Here is a 21995-nt window from a genome sequence, read left to right on the forward strand (position 1 = left end):
AAGACACATAGGAGAAAACAGATACAGCCTTAAAAAATAAATACTGGTGAAGAATCCAACAGAATTGCCAAGTGCAATTCCTGTAGTAAACCAAACCTTTTTCACTGAAAATTGTTCAATCTGATTGTTTTTTCTTTTGAAAAGCTTCTGAACTTCCTTGAACACATTCTGAGCACCGTTGACATCACCAGTGGCTCCCTGGCACACTGTAAAAATCACAGAAACAAAAATATGTTATCACAACTGGGATATGAAACAGGAAAGATTAAGACTAGATATCATATAGTGACAGGAAAAAACCCACACACACTTCCAGGAAGGATCTAGACCAAGGATTTGACAATACACAAAGCTGTGTTGGGTAAAGTCAGGCATAAAGCCACATAAGCAGCCAGCTGTGTGGAAATCACTATGTGCACTAGTTAAGTTTCCCCCCCAAAAATATAGGCAGAACCTTGAATATACTCACCTGCTGTTAAATAAGCATAGTAGCACTGGGACCACCTGGATTCATTCTTAAGCCTTTCAAAGGACTCAAATGCGTCTTTGAAATTCATCTCTATCATGCTGCACCAACCTAAAAAACAAGACTAACTTAACTCCAGAGAAAGCACCGTGATTCAGATCTGGTAGTAACATTACTGAAACAGTCTGTAACTACCTGGAGATAGTTTAATAATTACACCAACAACTGGAAAAGTTAAAACCAAACCAAATCAATGACATACATTTAAAGCCTGGTTTAAGTTTACTGGGAAATGCTGAATTTTAAGAGCCCATACAACACAATGAATCAACTTCAGAGCAACATCAAATCTCTTTTTAAAATATATAAATTTAAAGCTCTTAAAAAAATTTAATACCATATTTTCTAAGATTCTGAAACTTGCAAAAATACTGCTTTTTCCCTTATTCTTCCCTACTATGACAAGATTTCTTAATGAGACATATTTAAAGCTTCAAGGAACATATCTTCTCTGTTCTATCTAAATATCTGTATGCAAATGAAGAACATACAGCATATATTGCTATTAACAGAAGGAAATCAGCATGAAATATAGGTCCTCCAAACTGTGAGGTTTCACTAGACAAATTAGATTTTGGCGCAGAAATGGTGATTCCACAGACAAGTCAGATATTAATTAATGTCTCATTTTAAATAACATCCTGTAGATGAACAGTTTGCCCTTAATTCTATAATAAACACTCTGATTTTCCATCACCTTGTGTTTGCAGAAAACTTGAAAATCATGAACAATCATTGTTCAAATCCACTTGCCCAAACAAGATGACCAGATTGTTGACATAACATCCACAACAAAGCCCTGTGTTCTAACTCCTTTTAAAAAACCCCAATAAAAAAACAATCCAGTTTGTTTATTGATGCTGCTAGTCTAAATTTGGGAGTGAGCTATTTATAATGTAAGTATTCAACTCACCTATTTCATATAAGCAAACATGCTGAATCTCCCTTTGGTCTGTTGCAAGTTCCAAAGCAGTATGAAATGAGGTCAAGGCACTATTGATTTGACACTAACAAAAGTAAAAGAAAAGAAAATACAAATATCTGAAATCTCAAATTTGATTTTGATAAATAAGATCTATTAGCAGAACTCTGAATAACTGTATGGTTAAAAAAAAGTAGTGTCTTACAGACTGATTTGCTTAAAGAATCACAACATTCCAGTGAGAGGATAGCCTCAGAATTAATCTCTGATTTTAGATTATTTTAAACAAGCTAAAACCCACCACAAAGATAACAGTTTGAATGAGAAGGGCTAATATTTATTCAATATGCTAGCTCAACATTGCAATTGCTTTGGCCAGCTTCCCTCCTCCCAGTTTTCTTGACCTGATCAAACTTTTTGAATGGAAGTTTGGACAAATGATGACAGAGTCTTTATTTGAAACAATTAAGGAGCATTTTATAGAGATCCCCGTAGTAAACAGGGTTTTTTCCATATATTTCATATTCACAACATGAAACAATACAAAAGCCAACTTCTAAGAGACAAGGGAAGTAAGAATCACTAACACAAAGCAGCTCAGATTTACATTTAAATGAAGCTTCAGACAAGAATGTGAAGCCTTTGCTTGCAAGGTACTAACAATCAGTTCCACCATGTGCAACAGTAAAAATTAATACAGCAAGGAACTTGCACTCAAATAGTTATAAAAAGAGAGAAATGCAGAACAATACAGTTGACAAGGAGGAAGGGGGATAGCAGAGGAGTTTAACAACCTAATAACAATAACCAGTAACTTAGAACCAGTTCAGATCAGCTCATAACCACCAGATACAGTGACTATTCCTTCCATTTGCTATTAAGTCTGAAACACATTGGTTTTGCACAATAAGCTTTTGAGTACTTTCATTTCTGCTCTTATTAGTCATTCCACCTTTAAAAGTCACATTTTTAGCTTCTCCCAATAAAGTTTAGTTTTCTGCACAATAAGGGTATCTTTAACATTTATTTTGAACTTTTTTTCCATGCTTTGCGCCACTTTAAGCTTAGCAAAAGGCTGGCAAGTCTGTAAGAACCAGAATGGTAGTTCTCTTGACTACCTTCATTTCTGGTTTTCCCAATCTAGGATAGGACTTCTCCATAATGATATTACAAAGGGAGGGATGCAGGTCAACATTTAGTTTCATACACAGGGGTGCTATACATACCAACATTGCCTATACCCACTTTCATAGCATTCTTGTATTTACTCTCTCATAGGAGCCAGAAGAATGTTTAAGTCACTATGTGCTGGCTAAGCATGTAAGTGAAAGGAAGCCTTGAAAAATCAAGCTTATCATCTACACAAGCATATTCAAGTATAACTGAATTCAAAAACTCCTGCAAAAACCTGCAGTGTTGTAGCTCAGGATCCCACACAACTCCAAAGTGATTTTATTAGATTTTCTTCTTTGCCTCATCACAGAAAACTCTTTTAGTTGCTAAGGAACAATTTAACCATAAATCATATATACCATATCAAGACAAAACAACTGACAGCAAAGGAATCCACAGCTGCACCAATATGAACACTGTACACTTGAAAAATACAACGGTGATTAGACTAAGGTGCTTGTTAGCAGGACAAAAGAACATACACCACAGACAGACAGGCGAGTTATATTTGCCCTGAAAGTTGCCAGGGAGCCTGAGCAATGTACACCTTGTTTACTTTCCTAGCAGTGCATTCCCTCCACTATAAATTACTCCACTGCATCACCCCAACATGACTTCCTGGAAAATAAGTGTTATGAGGAAAAAAAGTAATAAAAAAATAAAGTAATCTTAGAACATTATCTTTGCGCTAAGTAGTTCAGAAGTTTGGTAAATCTGTGTTTTGAATGCTCCTGTGAACAATGAAGAAAAACCCCACAAAACTACACCATATATTTATTCCTTTGTGAAGATACTTTGCCTTCCAGAACCTTAGAAATTTGAAAATATAAATCGCTTATTTGTAGGACATTATTCTGCACAATGACTAATGGCAACTATGCCCTTGTCTGCAATGCCATACACTAGCCTGAGGCAGCACACAGAACACTGACCACCTAGTAATACACAAGTCCAGTTAGTTAAATATTCTGTAATCCAATTCTCCAACTGTCCAGATCTATCAAGAGTTTTGATACCTGTTTAAGCTATTCTTTAAACATCAAGCTCAGTAAGTATGTTTCAGAGACATTCCTCAATAAAATTTCAGCCACCCCCAGGGATTGTGACAACATGGTCAGATACGAATTTCTAGTCTTAGTATTAAGCTTTAAAATAAGTCAACTTCAATACATTCACGGTTTCAGAGAGTAAACAAAAAGAATTATAAAGATCCAAGAATCTGCAAGTATAGTATCATGACTACACATAATTGATGCTCTTGAAATTAAAAAAAAATTACACACACACACTTGTAACTCCTTCAACAGGTATCTCTCATGCTCTCTTACATAGAGACACAAATACAAAATAAAACCACAAAAAATATTAATCCATAAAATGGACAATAATATACAGAGCTACATAAAGAATATTTAAACTATCATGAGAACCATAGTATTAGATTTCTTGACTTCAGGCTAGAACAAAAACACCTCAGCCCACCAATTATACACCTATGGAGCTTACCAAGCCAACTTCCCAAACCAACACGCTACCCTAGAGTCACACTGAAACCTCAGGATGCTTTCCCTCTCCCACAACCCCTCTATCCTAGAACAGCACCATGAATTTGTGAAGTTGTTAAGAAGTCACGCTCATAATCAAGGGGAAACCAGCAAGCAATATCTAAAAAGGGTCAATTTGCACTGGGGGACACTAAGGGAATTTTAAAGCCTGTATTTTCTATTCTTCAACACCAATGCCCCCCACTCCTCCTCCCCCCCCCGCCCCCAGAGACACACCACAAAATTAGAGTAAAGCTTTATTTTACAGCCTAGAACAAGCGTTGCCTAGGGAAGGGATTAAGTCACCATCCCTGGAAGTACTTAAAACACCCACAGGTGATGTGTTCAGGGACACAGTTTAGTGGTTGGACTTGGCAGTGTTAGGTTAAGGTTAACGAGTCCAGCCATTAAAGGTCTCCTCCAACCAAAATGATTGTAAGTAACTAGAGAGGCCAGCACAATTCCTGAAAATAAATCTTTACATTAGGCAAGCTCTTTCTTTCCTTATGACATCATTCCAGAAAAAATTAATTTAAGACTTCAAAAATGTTCAGAGTCTTGCTCTCAGTCTACTTCTCCACCTCATGCTCTCCCACCCCTAAATAAGAATAATACAGCTGAAACCAAGATGCCTGCAAAAGGTGACTAAAAAAAGCACGAGTACTTGTCAGCAGTATATTTAAGCTTGCAACACCACAGCCCATTTTCTAATAGACCTGCACATCAAACACGCTGCAGCTCACCTGAAATGCACCACTGGTATTCCACCTGTCAGCTGAAGCATCTGGGATTTTTTTCCTTCAGGCACTTGACAGGCATTCATACCAACTGAATTCTACAGCTCAGGCATCAGAACCTGAGGGTTTTTTTATCCCAGCCCCAGAGATTTCTTCTTGTTTATATACCCCCACACACAGAGTCTGTTTCCAATCAGAAGAGAAGCAACCTTGCTCATTTCAGTTTCATCAAATGCTTTTTTTGCTCTATGTTGTTACCACTCTCCACAAGCTATCAGTCTATTGAACTAGTTCCGACTGGGGCGACTTTTATGATTTAAAAATGCTGATGGAAATTAAAAAAAAAAAAAACAAAACCAGAAACCCCACAAAAAATCCCACCCAACCCTGCTGATTAGGGAAAAACAAAGCAACACTGCAAGCTAAAAAGCAGAAACGAGTAAGATTAAGAACTCTGCACTCCTCCATGCTACCACCATGCCCACCTTTAACTACTGGCCACAATACCACACTTGAATAGTCTAAGTCACAGTTTTAAAAGTAAATTGGCATTCTTTAATATAACTCTAATATTAGACGACACATTTAGCAAATAGATGGCAATATTTTTCTTTCACAGTAATAAGAAAGGCCCAAGGGTACAGTAGCCAGAAATTCTGGGTTTCAGAGCAGTGAGTTTCAGCAGCTGTTATACTGATTACATTTTTAATGTACCCTTCAGGCACAAGTATAAAGCATTATTCTCACTTGGTTTTAGTAGTTTAAGCATACATGAAACATCACTGTCAGCTTTAGTGGAAAGTATTTCAAAGATAGAAATAGTCAGGCATTCAGAAAGAAATAGTTGTGAGGCTGGAATACGTACCAAACAAGCACAAGTCAGGAACAGCAACAGTTATGCCCACAGAAACAACCTCAGCGAATTACGTAAGAGTAATGAAAAATGCTACTTTTAATATGCAGTCTCTCATCCTACTCTTTGAAAAAGCAACATTTGATAATCCTACCAGTGCAACCTTTAACTTTCTGGTGCACTTTCACTCCAGCTTCCTCAGATCATCCTCCTCCCGCTTCCCTCAAACTCATTCATTTCAATAGTCTCCAAACACTTTCAGACTTCATTGCTCAAAAACATGCATCTGGGAAAAAAGTTGAAAGATAATTTGGTCCACATTTATAGTACCTACAAGTCTGCTTCACAGAAAATTGAGGTCTGTTAAGGCTTTCAACTGACTAATATTCATAGATGCTTTTTGGAGCACAAAGCATTATACAGCCACGTGATCTTCATTTGTCTTTCACAGCCCTGTAAGTGTGAAATCTTCCTCCTCAACTGCCTTCCTCACAGTCTTCTCCTTTGGACAGTAAGATGCAAATGTGACAATCTTGCATAACTGCTTCTGCCTTTAAAAGAGCTTCCCTTTCTCCAGGCACCCGTGGCTGAACTGTGCTCCCAGCTGTTGCCTTTTCACATTTAACACACCCACAAGCATATGCATATATAACTGTGCATATACACATTAGCACATCCACACACAGAGAATCACTAACAGAAGCTGAACATACCATCAGCTGAAAGCTACATGAAATGTGTTTGTAGAATCAGAGGCTGTAGAATCTGATGGACTGAGCCCTGCCTGGGAGGTTCAAACACAAAGCCTACAATAACCATGGCCAATTGTTATTTCCAGAACACATCCTCTCATCCGTATCACATGCAACTGCTTTTCGTCTGTGTACAGTTAAATTTTATCACAGAATTATTAAAAGATGACAGATGTTAAAGACTGTAAAGCTTCAGATCAAGGTGTGCTATAAATGCTTGCAGGCTAAAGCAGAAGTGTACTGATTTCAGTAAGCCATCTCAAAGTAATGTTCCCATGCCTGGCTGAAAGAATTTAAACCTACCTGTGTATGACTCATTTCATGGAAAGCAATATAAGCACCTCACAGGTTTTGCAGGAGCTCCACTCAGCCCCTCAGAGATGAAGTAGAAATTATTACTCAGCACATTAGTTTAAAATTTAAGACCATCTGCACTTCTGGCTCAGGAAGAGCAATGCCTGGATTTGGGAGACCAGTGTGTTATACAGAAACCCACTGTGGCTCCCCATGCCATTGCCACTAGTCGCACATCTACCTTCACTATTATATCAACATTTGTGCGTATCAAGCTTGCAAATTCTTAACAGTCTCTACAGAGGAGCTTGAGGCATTCAACCACAACATTTAGACACAGCAAAGCCTTAATAGAACAAAACAGTAACAGGGAAACAAAACAAAACAAGCCAAAACAAAAGAAATAATTTAAACCTCCAAAACAACTCCCTGCCCCTCCAAAGAGAAAGGCTCCCAAATGCAAACCCTCTCATGAGAATCTAAATAAGGACATTTAATTGCTGGCAGCAACCAATAAGCTGCCTGCTGACTGAGGGTATGGCTACATAATAGCATTCTGTACTAAGTAACTTTGTTAACTTGGCCAGGCTGTTCTGGCACAAAACATTTCCCTTGGAGTTAAACTTCAGTATCTATACACAACATCTCTTCAGGCACAAACACTCTATAAGGCAGCAGGTAGAGAACTCTGCTTTGAAACAGAATGATCCTCCAGAAAGGCACAGACTACACAAAACTGACACCTACCCCAAACCCATCCTCTGCATTTACACACAGAAACAGATACTCAGTTTATCAACAACTGCATTTATAATTTTGCCCTGACTCGCTCCGCAAGAAGAATTGTATCAGTTGAATTTTATTCCTCATGACGCTAAACATGAAAAAAGTTCCAAATACGATGTCATAAGCTGTCAATCAACATATTCAGAGAACCATAAAATCTTCTCCACTTGGAAAACAGCAACACTTCCCAGAGACTGGGACAGCTTGCCTGTGAAGGGGTAATTCCCCAAATGCGCTTTTGCTTTTGGAAAAACAGCAAAAGAAGGAAAATAATAGCCAACCCCCAAGCAACAGTATGCCTGCACAACCTGGTAGGCCACAGAAGAGTGCCCCTGCCCCTATATCCCCAATCTGGAACTACTGCTACCTCCCTCGAAATACTAAGACGTATTTGAGAGAGTTAACAGCAAACCCCAGCAAAGAATGACCCATCTATATCAGGATCTGGATTAGCCGCTGTAATTATGATGCTGAGGTGAAGGGTTTCAATGTTCTGCTTCTGTGCTTTTGTGTTGGGTTTTCTCCTAAATCTAGTTGCTCTGAAAGTATTCTGGTCTGATAAGAACAGCAGCTAGAGGTTGAGTAGTTTGAAGTATCATCGCCACCTAGTACTATCACAAATTCTTAAAGACTAACCAGCGCAAGAACCATGAGGCTGCTGCAGTGTTTGAGTAACACTCTGCAACAGCATTGAGGAAGGCCTTGTCAGTGAATACATTTCTGCTTGGGTCAGAGCTTTCTCTTAGTAAGAGAAAACGTTCTGGTTTGACCCTTAAAAGCAAAAGCAGTTATCTGAGGGAAGTTGTTGCAGAGAATTAGCTGTAGATGAACAACGCATAAAATGAAAAGGGGAAGATAAATGCTATGTACTCAGCAGATAATAGATTTTTAGCTTGACAAGCAAAACTAATATAGCTATTCATAGAAACCTCTAACCAACCAAAACCACTTCATTTTAGCACACATCTACAAATGTATCAAGTAGTTGAAAAAAAATTTTCAAAGTGCCATTAATTCAGACAGAAGTAGAGCAGGCTTGGCATGTCAACTCAAAGTTAGGATGGAGTTAATCCTTTCTGTTTATCTGTCATAGAATCAGAGAATGGGACCTTTCGGGTCAGATAGTCCAACTCCCCCACAGTAAGCATGTATCTGTAGCTACAGTCACATTTGCTGAAGCTTGCACAGTTCATGCACATTAGAACAACATAAAAGGGGAAGAAGGAGGGAGAAATCCATCAAAAGGAAAAAACCATGCAGTACCTCTAATCGCTGTATCCTTCCCTTGAAGAACATGAACAGAGAGGAATTTGGATAGGCAGATTCTTTTTTTGCAAGAATTTCTTTTGCCTCTTTCAATCCTGCCTTGTTATCGCTGCCATCAAGGGCAAAAAAGGGACGAACAACTGTGTGGTACCATAACAGAGCTAATCTAGAAGAAACATAAGAGTAAAAAGGATTACAGCTCATAAACAGAAATTTAAAGAAAACATTCTACACAGGCAATTATTTTAAACAATTCTGAAAGGCAAAGAAAGATATAAGTTTTTTCTTATACAACCTGGCTTTAACACACACACACACACACAACTATTGCCATACATCAGTGTATCCTAAACTGCACCTGAACATACAGTTCAGTGCACAATACCTAAAGTTACAATCAAGCTCACAGCATCAAAGCAGTTGAGCCTTTAGAACTCTCTAGATCTTAAAAAAGAAAAACCCACAGGAAAAAAAACTGTTCATTGGGAGGGAACCACAAAAAAAACACCAAATCAAATCCAACAACAAAACTAAACACACATCAGCAGACACACTTGAAATCAATGCCAAGAAGAAATACACCCCGTGTTCAAAAGGGCAGACATCTACACGATCTACATGGCTCCTGGAAACAAGGGCAGAGCACAAAAATTTCCAAGACCATGTGAAGGAGGAAACACCCCCAACCCCCCCATTTTTCCTCCCAAGACAGGCAAAAAAACCCCAAGTCAACAGAACTTTTAATCTTAACCTTTCTTAACCAATCAGAAATCCTATTCTCCTCAAGCATTAGACTTCAGCCCTGCTAAGTTTCAAAAATGACACTTGATGATGCTTGTAGTAGGTCTAGTAATAAAAGCATTAATTTGGAGATCATGGAACAATTAACCCATCTGCAGGGCAATTTAAATTAGGTCTGGCTAACACTTCACCTGATAAAATACCCAAGCGTGAAGGCTTAGGAGAAAAAAAAGAGTACACAAATAACATAAAAGGACTAGAAGGGAACACCTTGTTTTATTGAGATGCTAAAATTAAATGGGAAGAGATATTCAGCTAACAGTAAAGATAAATAGCTGAGATCAATGACTCATACAAAATAGTATGCTCTCCATGGCAGAGAATGCAAGCCAGGTAAGTTGACTCAGCCTTCATGGGATGCTTTTATTTACTCCACTAGCATGTAAGTTACAAGGCAATAGAACAGTAGCTACTGAAGAATACAGCAGAATACTGACACAATCCCCTAATAACTTTAAATAACTAACAGCAAAAAGATCTCCTACACCAGTAAAGTGATGAGTTTAGTAAACCACAGCACGTTAAACAACAAATTACAAGTTTATTTTACCTGCTGTTGTTTCCTTTAAAGCAACATGACTTTTCTGTTTTGACTTTTTTCCAGTTACTTACTTTTAGTACTAAGTTATCTACCAAAGCATTTCAATATAGCTACTCACGTAGCTAAAGGGGCCTTCATGTCCTTACTTTCACTTGCATACATCAGTGAGGAAAGCCCCTGTAGGCGGTCTCCAGGAAAACCCAGCAGGTTGATGATTTTGAGCAGGTTTGGGGGCACCATGGATATGCAAAGATGAAAAAGTCCATATCCAAAGCTAACAGCACCTTTCAGTCTGTTTAGCGAATCCTCCGTTACACCTTCTGCAGCAACATGATTATCATTTGCGGCATCAGAAGTCAAGGATTCCTGAGTTGTTCTCTTCTGATATAGTTCCTGGAGTGTATTAATGTCCGTATAGCACTTATTGTAAATTTTCCAGGCTTTTCGGAGTATCCACCCACCTTTTATGTATGCTAAAAAATAAATATTAAAAAAAAAAATCAATGAAAGAAATATTTCAAGGACATATCTCTAAAAAAAGGGGAACACAGTTAGTAAACGCTATTTCACAAATCCTAGGATGCCCTACTTGCATTAACTTCTTGTACAGAGGATTTTGTAATAGCTACTGTCCTCTCAGAGAGGATCATACTGGGCACTACAAATTTAAGTCCTTTTCAGGCAGACTTAAAACCAGCATGCAATGCAATGACTTCCCTTCACCTGTGTGGCAATACAACTGTCAGAAAAAATAGAGAAATCAAAGAACTTAATGCTGAATTCTGCTCTGATACAAAGCAGACACAAAACAGCTGCCTGGCAAACCCAGAGAAGCAAAACTCAAAGAAGAGATTACATCTCTTAAGCCTACATGATTCTGAAAGGCAATTGATGGGAAAATACTAAGAAAACTAAACCCCTTCCTTTGAGTGAGATAGTAAGATTTTCACCACCATTATTTCCCTGCCCCTTGTTGAACACAAGGCCTTATGATTGAGAAAAAGATAACAAAATGCATAAGATTTATGGGTTTGAAATATTTTTAGTTGTCTAACTTTCTCACTTTTAAATGCAAGCTGGGTACCTCAATTTCCCTAAAAGAATTCTGGTCTTGCACATTCTGTTGAGAAGGAGAGAATTCTCATTTTGCTTCCTCTTTACAGGGGGATAAAGGAAGACATGACTCCATGAGACAGAGATGTCCAATCTGCCTATCTACACAGCTTTCATCTTGGTTACAGCACATCCTTGGATAATGTGAGTGATAAACAGAAAACAAACACAGAATACGCTAGTGCACGTTAGCTGTAAGAGCAGACATAAGCATTTTGTCTCTGACAGAGCCCTGAGAGTTCAGAACTGTGGTGACAAAGGAGTTAACTGAAAATGAGAGAAAATAAAAGCATGATTATAGCAGCAGTGCTCTAAACAGATCACCACCAAATTTGCAGAGATCGGTGTTGTAACTGATGCCAGAATTAGATCATAACAGCTGGGGTGTGTCAAATGGAAAGCACTATTAATACCAAACCACTCATTATAAGCCTTGGACACCTTTGATAAAATCCTTCCAAATACAAAAAGCCCCACATTTCTAGAGAAGTACCATCACTGACTCGACTACCTCTCTTTGGATCCTTGCTGTATGAAGAGGGGATAAAGGTAGTTTGATCGTCTTAAGAAACTGCACTGAGAAAGACTGCAAAATTTGTATTCCAAGTTGTGACAAGGGCTCTGTCAACATGAAGTGTTTAAAAAAATTAACCCCCTATCACAAGCTTCATATTGAACTGTTATAATAAAAAATGTAACCCCCTGCCATGATTCAGCTGCATTGCAAGACTAACATTATTTCAATTTTAAGCCATTAGGTCACTTTTTGGCTCCACAGAATGTTTTAGAAGTGATGTGGTTCACCACAAGATGAATGCTGTTAAAATTATGCATAGAAATGCAGCAGACAAATAAGGAAAGCCCCACAGTTGACTTATCCTACAGATAGTGTTTCTGCTGACTACTGTGTTCTGATGCACACATCAAATGGAAAGAATATAATGTGGAAGGAAAAAAAGTAGTTTTAGGCCTTACTTCCTTACTGTGCTGTCATGAACAGTTAACTAGATCACTAAGACAGCATACCCCTAATTGGTTTTACCTTGATGCAGCAAATCTATCTAACACATGAAAACTATGAATGTCTGAGGTTTTAAACATAATTAAATCACATCCAATCACTCAGCTGATTTCCAGGCACGAAGTTCTGAAAGTAGCCAGACCCATGACAGCAGTGGCAAATATCAAGAAAAGGTAGTTCAAGAACGCTGTGGGAAGTGAATGTAAGTTGCTGTGTTACTAAGTTTATGATGAAACTAGTTCAAATACATCCATGAGGGTGGGAAAGAAAAAATCTGAAATGTGTTAGGCATATGAGAAAGCAGCTTGCATGTCATCATATGCTTCTTGTCAAACTGTTCCAGGAACAAAAACACTAGATATTTTTCACCCATCAGAAATATTTATCTGCTCTGAAGAATGCATTTCTTTTTGAAATTACAGTCAACTCAATCATCTGGTTGCTATTTCTGTACAGAAACAAAAGATATTTATACCCAGTCAGAAAGATAATAATCAAAAAACTGAAGAAGTGGATCCAACTGATCAGCAATGGCAGTATCTAGCAGTCACTGAGGTGGAATTTAATAGCTTGGACTTTTAACTAAAGATTTCAGGTATATTCTTAACTCTGTAGAGTAAGGCAAATAAACTGCATGTTCCACAGTACTCTGCTACCCACTTCAGTTCTCCGAGTAACAGAAAAGAGAAAGGGAACAGACACCACCCTCAGTTACAGCATCCAACCCAGTTATGCAGCAGCAGAATACATACTGAAACCAGGAAAAAAAAAAAATTCACCAAAAGTGAAATCCCAGAACTGCATCAAAAATAGTAAGAAAACCTTAATCCATCACTACATGCACAGTAGAAAGAAATAGCCCCTGAATTTCTGCTACCTAGAATCCCAGTCTTGACGCCATGGCTTAGAAGACACCCAATCTGCACATCAAAGAAAGCATTACATCCTTGACTGAAGATTTTAGTGTTATTTTTAATAATCCAAATGTTATTTCCCCAATTCCTTTCAACTGATCAGCAGGTTTGTCACTGACAATCTGGTCTGACTGTCATCTCTTGGCCTTCACTGATTTCCTAAGAACCTGGGAATGCATTCACATGACCTCAAGCACAGTATCTATAAACCCATGGATGAAAGCAAGTTTTAGGATTATGCAAGAGATCCGGAAATGCAAGAGAATACGAGAAACAGCTCTGCAACTGAGCCAAGAAGCCTTGTATTCAGCGTGACAGGATGAACACTTTGGCATGCAAGGACACACTTTGATGACCACAGAATAAGAACTAATTCAGCACTTCCATCTTCACCACGCTTCGTTTAAAGTCACTATCACTGCCAGTCTGTCATCCCCCTGAGCTGTCATGAACATAATGCATATGGGACATGGGGATCTTCCCGGTGGCCTGGGCTTCAGCTGTTGATAGCCTATCCTGCGGCCAGACAAAGCACACAGATGCTACTCATCTTTGTACGAGCTCCTCAAATGCCACAATGGGAGCATGCCAAGGATTCCAGCCCAAAGAAGGGGAATCAGTTGAACAAGACTATTGGAAAGAAAAAAGTGGAAAACTACCATCTGTAGCAATCCAACTCATTTTATGATGCTACTACCTATACAAAGATAGAACAATACATCTGCAAGGGTACCAATCTTGGAACACTTCAAATGGAACTGTGCTCTTCCTTAAAAACCAATCACCTTTACTGATAGTCATATTGCCACTTTGTGATCTTTCATTATAGATATAATGCAAAAATTAAATTAAACATTAAAGCCACAGCAAACCTGATAATTCTTGTTTTACAAATGAAAGCACAGCCAAGTAGACTTGACAGTCTGCTACAATTATTTGTCTTTGTAGGCGATCTATCATGGATAGAGTGGATTTTCGTCCATCAACCTGTTTGGAAGATGCAAACACAGAACACAAAAATTTTAAAGATAATATAGAACAGTAGTCTAAATCTGACAAATTAAAAACTAAGATGCTACAAATAATCAGAACATTTAAATTTTTTTTTCTAAATGCATCAGACATGCAACTAAATAGATAGGAAGAGCGCAGAAAGGGGTGTATGACAATTGTCAGGGAAAATACTGTGTCTCTTATGAGCAAACAGTTAAATAAGTGTCATGGTTCAAACCAGCAGGCAGCTAAAACAAACACACAGCTGGTTGCTCACTCCCCTCACAATGGGATGGGGGAGAGCATTGAAAAGGAGGGGGGGTGGAAGCCAAAACTTGTGGGTTGAGACAGTTTTATAGGACAGAAAAGGAAGACAACAACAATAGAATACACAGAACACCTGATGCACAGCACAACTAATCACCAACCAAAGCCAATATTCAGCTAGTTCTTGAGTCAAACTGCCTCCCAATCCACCCCTCAGTAATATACTGAGCATTATGTCCTATGTTATGGGCTATCCCTTTGGCCAGTTTGAGTGAGCTGTCCTGGCTATGTCCCCTCCCAAATTCTTGTGTGCCCCCCACCTTCTCATTGACAGGCCAGTATGAGAAGCTGAAAAGTCTCTGACTACTTGGTAACAACTAAAAACATCAGCGTGCTACGAACATTGTTCTCATCCCAAATCAAACCACAGCAGTGTACCAGATGCTAGGAAGAAAGTTATCTCAGCCAGAACCAGGACAACACATCAGGTATGGTATTTTTTTTACTTAGTAAACCACAGAATCACAGAATTGTAGGGGTTGGAAGGGACCTCTCGAGATCATCGCGTCCAACCCGATGAAATGGCTTTTTTTTTTTTCTGCTGTAGATCTTCTCTGTCACACCAGGCAGACCAATCACTGGACATGGCTATACTACTATTTTAACTAGTTCTCAGTCTGCATGCTTTATTCTTTCTTCATTATTTAGAATGAAAAATCTAAAAAAAAGGAAGGAAAATTCCCTAGGAATATGCCTGGCACACAGCAGTATGCAGCCACACCACCACAACTTTTGAGCATTACTACAGCATGTATGAATTCAAATTAGCTGGAGTTAGACAGGCTACAAGCTTCCTGAAATAATTTTACTGGGTCACTAATTTGAGGTGTTAAGAAAATAATTCCCAACATCAACACAATCTGCTACTTTAGAAGAGGAACTACATGAATATATTCCAGTAATTACAAAATACAAGAAAAATATTTTACTTAATTTCTAAATTTATTAATCTCAACTGCTCTTTATATGAAAAATCATCCACTCAAGTGACGAGAAAGACAAAAAGGAACTTTCCAGAAATATTTATCCAATACACAATTCCATGTTCTACAAATAACGTTCTTACATTCTTTTTGATTTTATTCTTGATTGTTTCTATAACTCCAGCTTCTTCACTTTCACAAAGTTTCTCTGTAGCCTTTAAGTCATCACAAGCCAGCTGCATTTTCTCTTCTTCAAATGTCATCATGGCATTCTACCAAAAACCAAATAGATTTGAATGATAAACATCACAGATATTATTTCTACAAAAGCTACAGGATAGTAAGTTTTCATAAATATTTGACAATAAAACTTACCTTAAGAAAAATATTAACACACACACCCCAGTACACATACTTTTGCAGAAACACCAAACTAGAGATTTGAGAGTGCTTTACCAAAATTTCAAGACAAATCTGAACATATTAAGTCCTAACCCCTTGTCTTAAAGCTTAAAATGCAGTCAAATTGAATGTGCTGTCATGTTAGATTAAGCAGAAGAAAAATTTATACAAATTAACTTTCAATTATTATGTAAGGCATGATTTGCATCTGTGCAGATACTGCTTTTATATAATCCATCCACATTAATCAGGCCTCCAAAGTCAGTAACAAGTAACAGCTATTGCATTATACACAAGATAGCCAGAATTTCTACATATGAAGGGAGAAAAAAAAAAAAGCATCCAACTCCAACTACTGCTGAACCAATTTAGAAAGAATTTCAGGACAAGAAACTTCTTTATTAAACAAAAGCTCTGAATGACACAGGCACACGAAGTGCTGCTGCTAAGTTTAGAACAGTAGCTAAGCAAGATATTTTCAAGAGCCACTGATGCCACGTTGTGATGTTACACTGGTTCAGCACATCAACTCAGATAAGCAAGCCCGAGAGATTCTCCCTCTTGCCTTTCTCCTCTCTACTGACTTAAAAGCAAGCATATGCCCCAGGAGGTTTGCTAACCAATACACTTCTCCATTTTGCATGGTCTACAGACACTAGAGAGAATTGAAATTAATTTCATTTACAGCTTATCTATTTCTGGTATATTATAATAAATTCAGTCTTAAAAAAAAAACCAAAACTATTACCATAGATAATTTCTGGTGCAAACTGAGATCAAACTGCAAAGTCAGAATAAGGATAGTCTAGAGATCAAGATCCAAACATTTTCTGTTGCACCTGCTCAGGTTTTACATAAGATTTTTAAAAAATGTATTAAAAATGAGAATAAGAACATTTAACATACCCGACTTGCTCATTACAACTCTTTAACCAGTCAGTATTCTCAGTTATCGCACATTTTAAAAGAAAGCAATGTGAGTGGATTGACTTAGCAACTTTCACTCAATAATACAGAGAAATTTTCAATAGCAAAAGCTATCAGGAAAATGGCATTTATGGGAATTATTTTAATATGACCACTACTGCTCATTCAAGAGAGGGTTTTATTATGGCTCTTTTAATGGAACACATAAATATTTCATACATTTGAGAAGCTGAATCAGAGAACCTCTACTTTATTTTTAAACCACGAGTAAATACATTTTATTAAACGATGACTTGTTTTCTAGCTACACTCAATCTAAAACTCTGAAAAAATTAAATCTCATAAAAATAAACAAATTAGAGTATCCACACTTGTGACCACACGCATGCACACGCGAACATTGACCACAAGAGAAGAGGTGCACACTCTACTTTCACTTACTTACCAAAAAACTGACAAAACTGGCTCCAAAACTCATTAATGGGCTATGGTTTCTGTAAAGAAAACAAAAGATGTAGTTACTATATGACTTGTACATATGTCCTATCACAAAGACCATATTGTATTCGTCAATTTTAACTTACGCATCTGTAAGTAAGCCTTAGGGATTTTCTACCAAGCTACAAGCAAACACATAATTCTTCAAGACAACAGAAACAGAAAACAAAAAACTTTGTCACTTTCAGTAAACTGAAATATTTTTCCCAAAGTCACAGTCAACATTAAAGCTGTAGATAGTTTTTAAGAGAAACTGCTGCCACCAAAATAATTTTTTTGACCTGCACTGAACATAAGAGATACAGAAAATTAAAAATCTGCTAAGTACACTTTTCTTTTGTGATCCATCACTACAATTTTGACCTAGCAGACAAATGCTAAGTGGTCTTATTAGCAGAACGCACTTCCCATTGTTCCTATTAATTACCTGAGATTTTATAGAAATGTGTATACAGTGTAAGTTCTTGGAAATACCAAGTTCTTACAAGGCTTGTGGTTTTATAGCTGCTTTGTTTCAAAGCCAGAATACCAGTCTTGCTACACTATGCAGAATATTTTTAAGATGCACCACCTATTCTATTCGCAGGGATTATTCCCAAATAGTGAAATCAACTGCTCGATCAAAAAAATGCAGACAAGCAAAGTATTGGTAATAAATGGGAGAGGTCTCAAGCTTCAGGACTGCTGTAGTCACACAGACCATGAGGTTCCACTAATGTCATACAGATGACACTTAAAAATATTTCATTACAGAACTTATGACACTTCCAACTTCAAGCATCAGATTAAAGTACTCTTAAAATAGGGTAGGCACTTGAAAAACATGGAGAGAGTAGTGTATCATTTATTACAACACAAATTTCCAGTAGGAAGCTCGTATTATAATAGAAGAGTTTGTGCTTAAAAAAAGTTAGCCACCAACATTCTCCCCCCCAACACCCTTTTTTTTGTTTAACAAATATCAGAACTCAAGGACATGAATAAGAAAAGAGAAAAACAGAGAAGATTAAAGCAATTTGTAACAGAAACACCTTCCCTTTTTACATATATTGCTCAATACCGGATATAAGTATAAATGCAAGATCAAAAATCCTCCATGTTTTTCATTACTTTTTCAAAAGAAAAAGAAGCTAGGTATTCTCCCCCTTGCTGTCAGGCCAAAAAGAACAGCTGCCAGTAGATGCCTCTGCTGCTGGGTACCCAGACAGTTCTCCAGGACCAGCTGTCTTACACAGCCCAGCAGAAATCAGCGACATCAGTTGTACTTGCTGCAGCTGGCACTCTTGAGCATGAACTCTTGCTCTTGAAGAGGGGCACATGGCTATCTCATCACCCACTTTTCAACTCATGAGGTGTGTGGCACCCATTCAGCAGCCAGTACCCCACAGCACAAAACCCTCACCATATGTTTCAAGGTCACACCTACGGCATCACCAACACCCCATGTATCTAAAACTGCAGAAAAAACACAGCACAAGAATTTTTTTTTACATTTATGTGCTTATGTATGAAGTTGCACTTACATTATGCTTTCAAAGAAGCTCAAAAATAAACCAACTGTTTCATTTTTGAGCTTTGTTAGATCCACACACACACAGAGAAAGCAGCTCAGGAAAGAGGTGGGTGGCAAGAAGGCATCTCTAGATCATGAATCTTTATACTGAAGGCCTTTCAGAACTGAGAGTTATCAGAGAAAAATTGTTCATCAGGGTAAACCAAAAAGTACTCAACCACAACAGTCTTTGAATATAGCCACAAAAATAAGAATACATAAGAAATAACTTTTGAGGTCTGCACTTCCTAATAAAAACTTTAGAGCGTATTTCTTAAATATTGTTTCCATCCACACTGAAAATGTTACTTTGCTACCACACAAGGATCAACTGAATAACTAAAATTTGAGTATTTGAACACCTGTAAAAAAATTTACTTGTAAATTTGATAGGTATTACACACTTATTTAAAAATTTGCACAACAGGACCAAGATTCTGAGGTGGTTTCCCCCAGCCCCCCAAAAACCTGCATAGACAAATCAAAACAACTTAGCAACAGATACATTTGGCTTTCAGAAGAAAGTGGCATCCTGGCATTCCTTAGGACTTGGAAAGACAAATGCAAGTTTAATCACCAAAACATAAATAAAAAATAAATATAATGGAATTAAAGAATAAATAGTAGAAGTGTTGTGTATAAAAACATTTCAAGTTTTAGACTACTTTACATTTTCTATGAATTTATAAAAAAGATCTTCCTGATGTAGAAAGTTACCAAATCTTAAAAAAAAAAGAAAAAAAGGACATACACCAGCTTTAGAGGTAAACTGATATCCTGTTTATGGGAACAGTGTTTTCAAATAAAGCAACCTGAACAATAGCCATGCTTGGGAGAGAAGCCACCACTAAATGAACAGAAATACAGTAGAATATGCTGTTTCAGCAGCTCAATATAGACACAAATTTGGCCATACTACTCAAACATTTTTAAAAAATTGGTTTCCTTTTCTCCTCAGGACTTTAAGAACCTGCTCTGAAGCGTGCACATCAGCTTTCAAAATGTGTACTTACATTTCTTTTTCGTAAATTTTAGTACATTAAAAAGTGAGGCAGCTGGTTACAGCCCAGAGCCAATTGCCCTTCCAAGATTACAAAGGATATTGAAGCACTTACTGCTTCTGTAAGCCACTGGTTCTGGCCAGGACAGAGTCAACCAGCGCCGAGTTACCCCAGTCAAGCAGAGTTAGCTCGGGCTGTTTCCACATCACCTGATATCACCGCACCGTACAAGGGGGCAGTTGAGGAGATGCTCCCCTGGAGGCACCGAGAAGTCTGAGAGCTGCCAGGGTGTCGGGTTGGTCCTTGCATCGTGCAGTACTCTGTGATCGCCGGGTCGGTAAGGCAACTCTGTGTTATCACCGGCTGTGAGAGTAATCGGCTGTTACTGTTCCCTTTCACAGTGATTTTGTCAGTGAACTGCCCTTATCCCAACCCAGGGAGGCTCTGTCTGCTTCTCCTCTGGGAGCGGTGTGTGGTGCTGAGCCGCTGCTTGGGGCTGAGCCACCACACAATGAAAATCTGTCCAAGCATTTTCAAGTATATTTGTCCAAGTAAGACCAAGAAGTTTTATTGTCAAGTAAAATATTTATCTTTTCAACTGCTCCTCCAAAACCACCTCCCCACTTGCACTCTGACACTCACAGCTCCCTTTGTTTACAATTCATCCCCCCACAATCAAAAAGGAGACAACAAAAACCCTGAGAGCCCCATTGCTCTATTCTGAGGTCATCACGAGCTGCAATACACATGTTGCAGATTAGTCCTTTTTAATTTTCAGACACTCAGTCTATAAAAGGGATTGTCATTACAGCACATATGGGCTGTAGAACATAAGGACCCTGAGGCAGAAAACCATCACGCATAACATTATGCCATGTCTGGGAGATGCTTCTGCTGAGACCACGGAGTTTGGGAAACAAAACATGAAAACTTTACTGCAGGAGCTCCTCACACAGAGTCTGTCATCACTAAACAAAATAGGGAACACTCCTACCACAGTCCTACACAGTCACTGGATAGAGACTATAGTTGCAGCTCTACAGAATATCATTTATTAAGGAAACTGCAGTGTCCAAAATCCATTTTGAACAACATTTAGTGCTCAGTCTTTAACAATATTATGTTGACGGGTAAATTCTTCAACAGTTTAGGGTTATCCTTTCCTCAAGAGCTAGGAAGAGTTAGCAATTGCACAGTACTGTCCCAGTAAACGCTAAGACATGACTATTGATGACAGTAAGTTTCTGAGAAAAGCACAATTCCAGGAAAAGAACCCTCAGCCCAAACTCCTTACAAGTGACCTTCAGCATGAGGCATGATTTGACATCTTCTGACAGATTCAAAAAAAGTTGTTAAGATTAAATAAATAAATAAAAGGAGGCAATACTTGATAAAATACCAGCAGCAAAACAGTGGCCATATTGATGTTGACAGGAGTTATGGAACTGAATACAAATGAACACTGGGACACTGCACTTCCCAAGTCATCCTCACTATTTTGAGGAAATAATCTCCATTAAGTAAAGAAAAATTTCAAGACCTTTTATCAGTTCAAAGATGAAGAAAAATTCAATCTCCAGACATATTTGTCTGGAATCTTGTGTGCAGTTCTGGGCTCCCCAGTTCAAGAGGGACGGGGAGCTACTGGAGAGGGTACAAAAAAGGGCTACAAAGATGACTAGAGGACTAGAACACCTCTCTTACAAAGAGAGGATGCCCAGAAAAGTAGTGGATGCCCCATTCCTGGAGGTGTTCAAGGCCAGGTTGGATGGGGCCCTGGGCAACCTTGTGTAGATCCAGGCCTCAGGTTGGTGTCCCTGCCTGTGGCAGGGTGGTTGGACCTCTATGATCCTTGGAGTTCCTTCCAACCCACGCCATTCTATGATTCTATGACTTCAGACTTTTTAGCCTACAGAAGACTGAGGGAGGATCTTACATCAAGCATTTATAAGCACTGGTGTGTCAGGAGGATGGGGTCAGTCTTTTTTCAATTGTGCCCAGTGCCAGGACACGAGGGAACAGGCACAAACTTGAATATAGGAAGTTCCACCTAAACATGAGGAGGAACTTCCTCACTGTGAGGGTGACAGAGCACTCGAACAAGCTGCCCAGAGAGGTTGTGGAGAGTT

The 21995-nt window shown here is 38.3% G+C and overlaps 1 protein-coding gene across 2 annotated transcripts in view; it reads right to left on the reverse strand.

Moving 5' to 3' along the window:
- TTC39C (tetratricopeptide repeat domain 39C) overlaps nt 1-21995 on the reverse strand; it is a 37400-nt gene that overhangs the window by 7565 nt on the left and 7840 nt on the right. Inside the window, exons 2-9 of one of the 2 annotated variants that reach the window (XM_084280086.1) lie at nt 17261-17309; nt 15630-15758; nt 14116-14227; nt 10314-10668; nt 8851-9019; nt 1440-1533; nt 470-577; nt 97-206 (exon numbers count right to left, since the gene is read on the reverse strand). In XM_084280086.1, the coding sequence (XP_084136212.1) occupies nt 97-206; nt 470-577; nt 1440-1533; nt 8851-9019; nt 10314-10668; nt 14116-14227; nt 15630-15758; nt 17261-17309 (1126 nt within the window). Of the gene's footprint in view, nt 1-96; nt 207-469; nt 578-1439; nt 1534-8850; nt 9020-10313; nt 10669-14115; nt 14231-15629; nt 15759-17260; nt 17310-21995 lie in introns of both variants that reach the window. The other variant, XM_084280085.1, reaches the window with a different exon arrangement.

Source organism: Gallinula chloropus (assembly GCF_964237585.1).
Source record: "Gallinula chloropus genome assembly, chromosome: 2".
NCBI lineage: Eukaryota > Metazoa > Chordata > Aves > Gruiformes > Rallidae > Gallinula > Gallinula chloropus.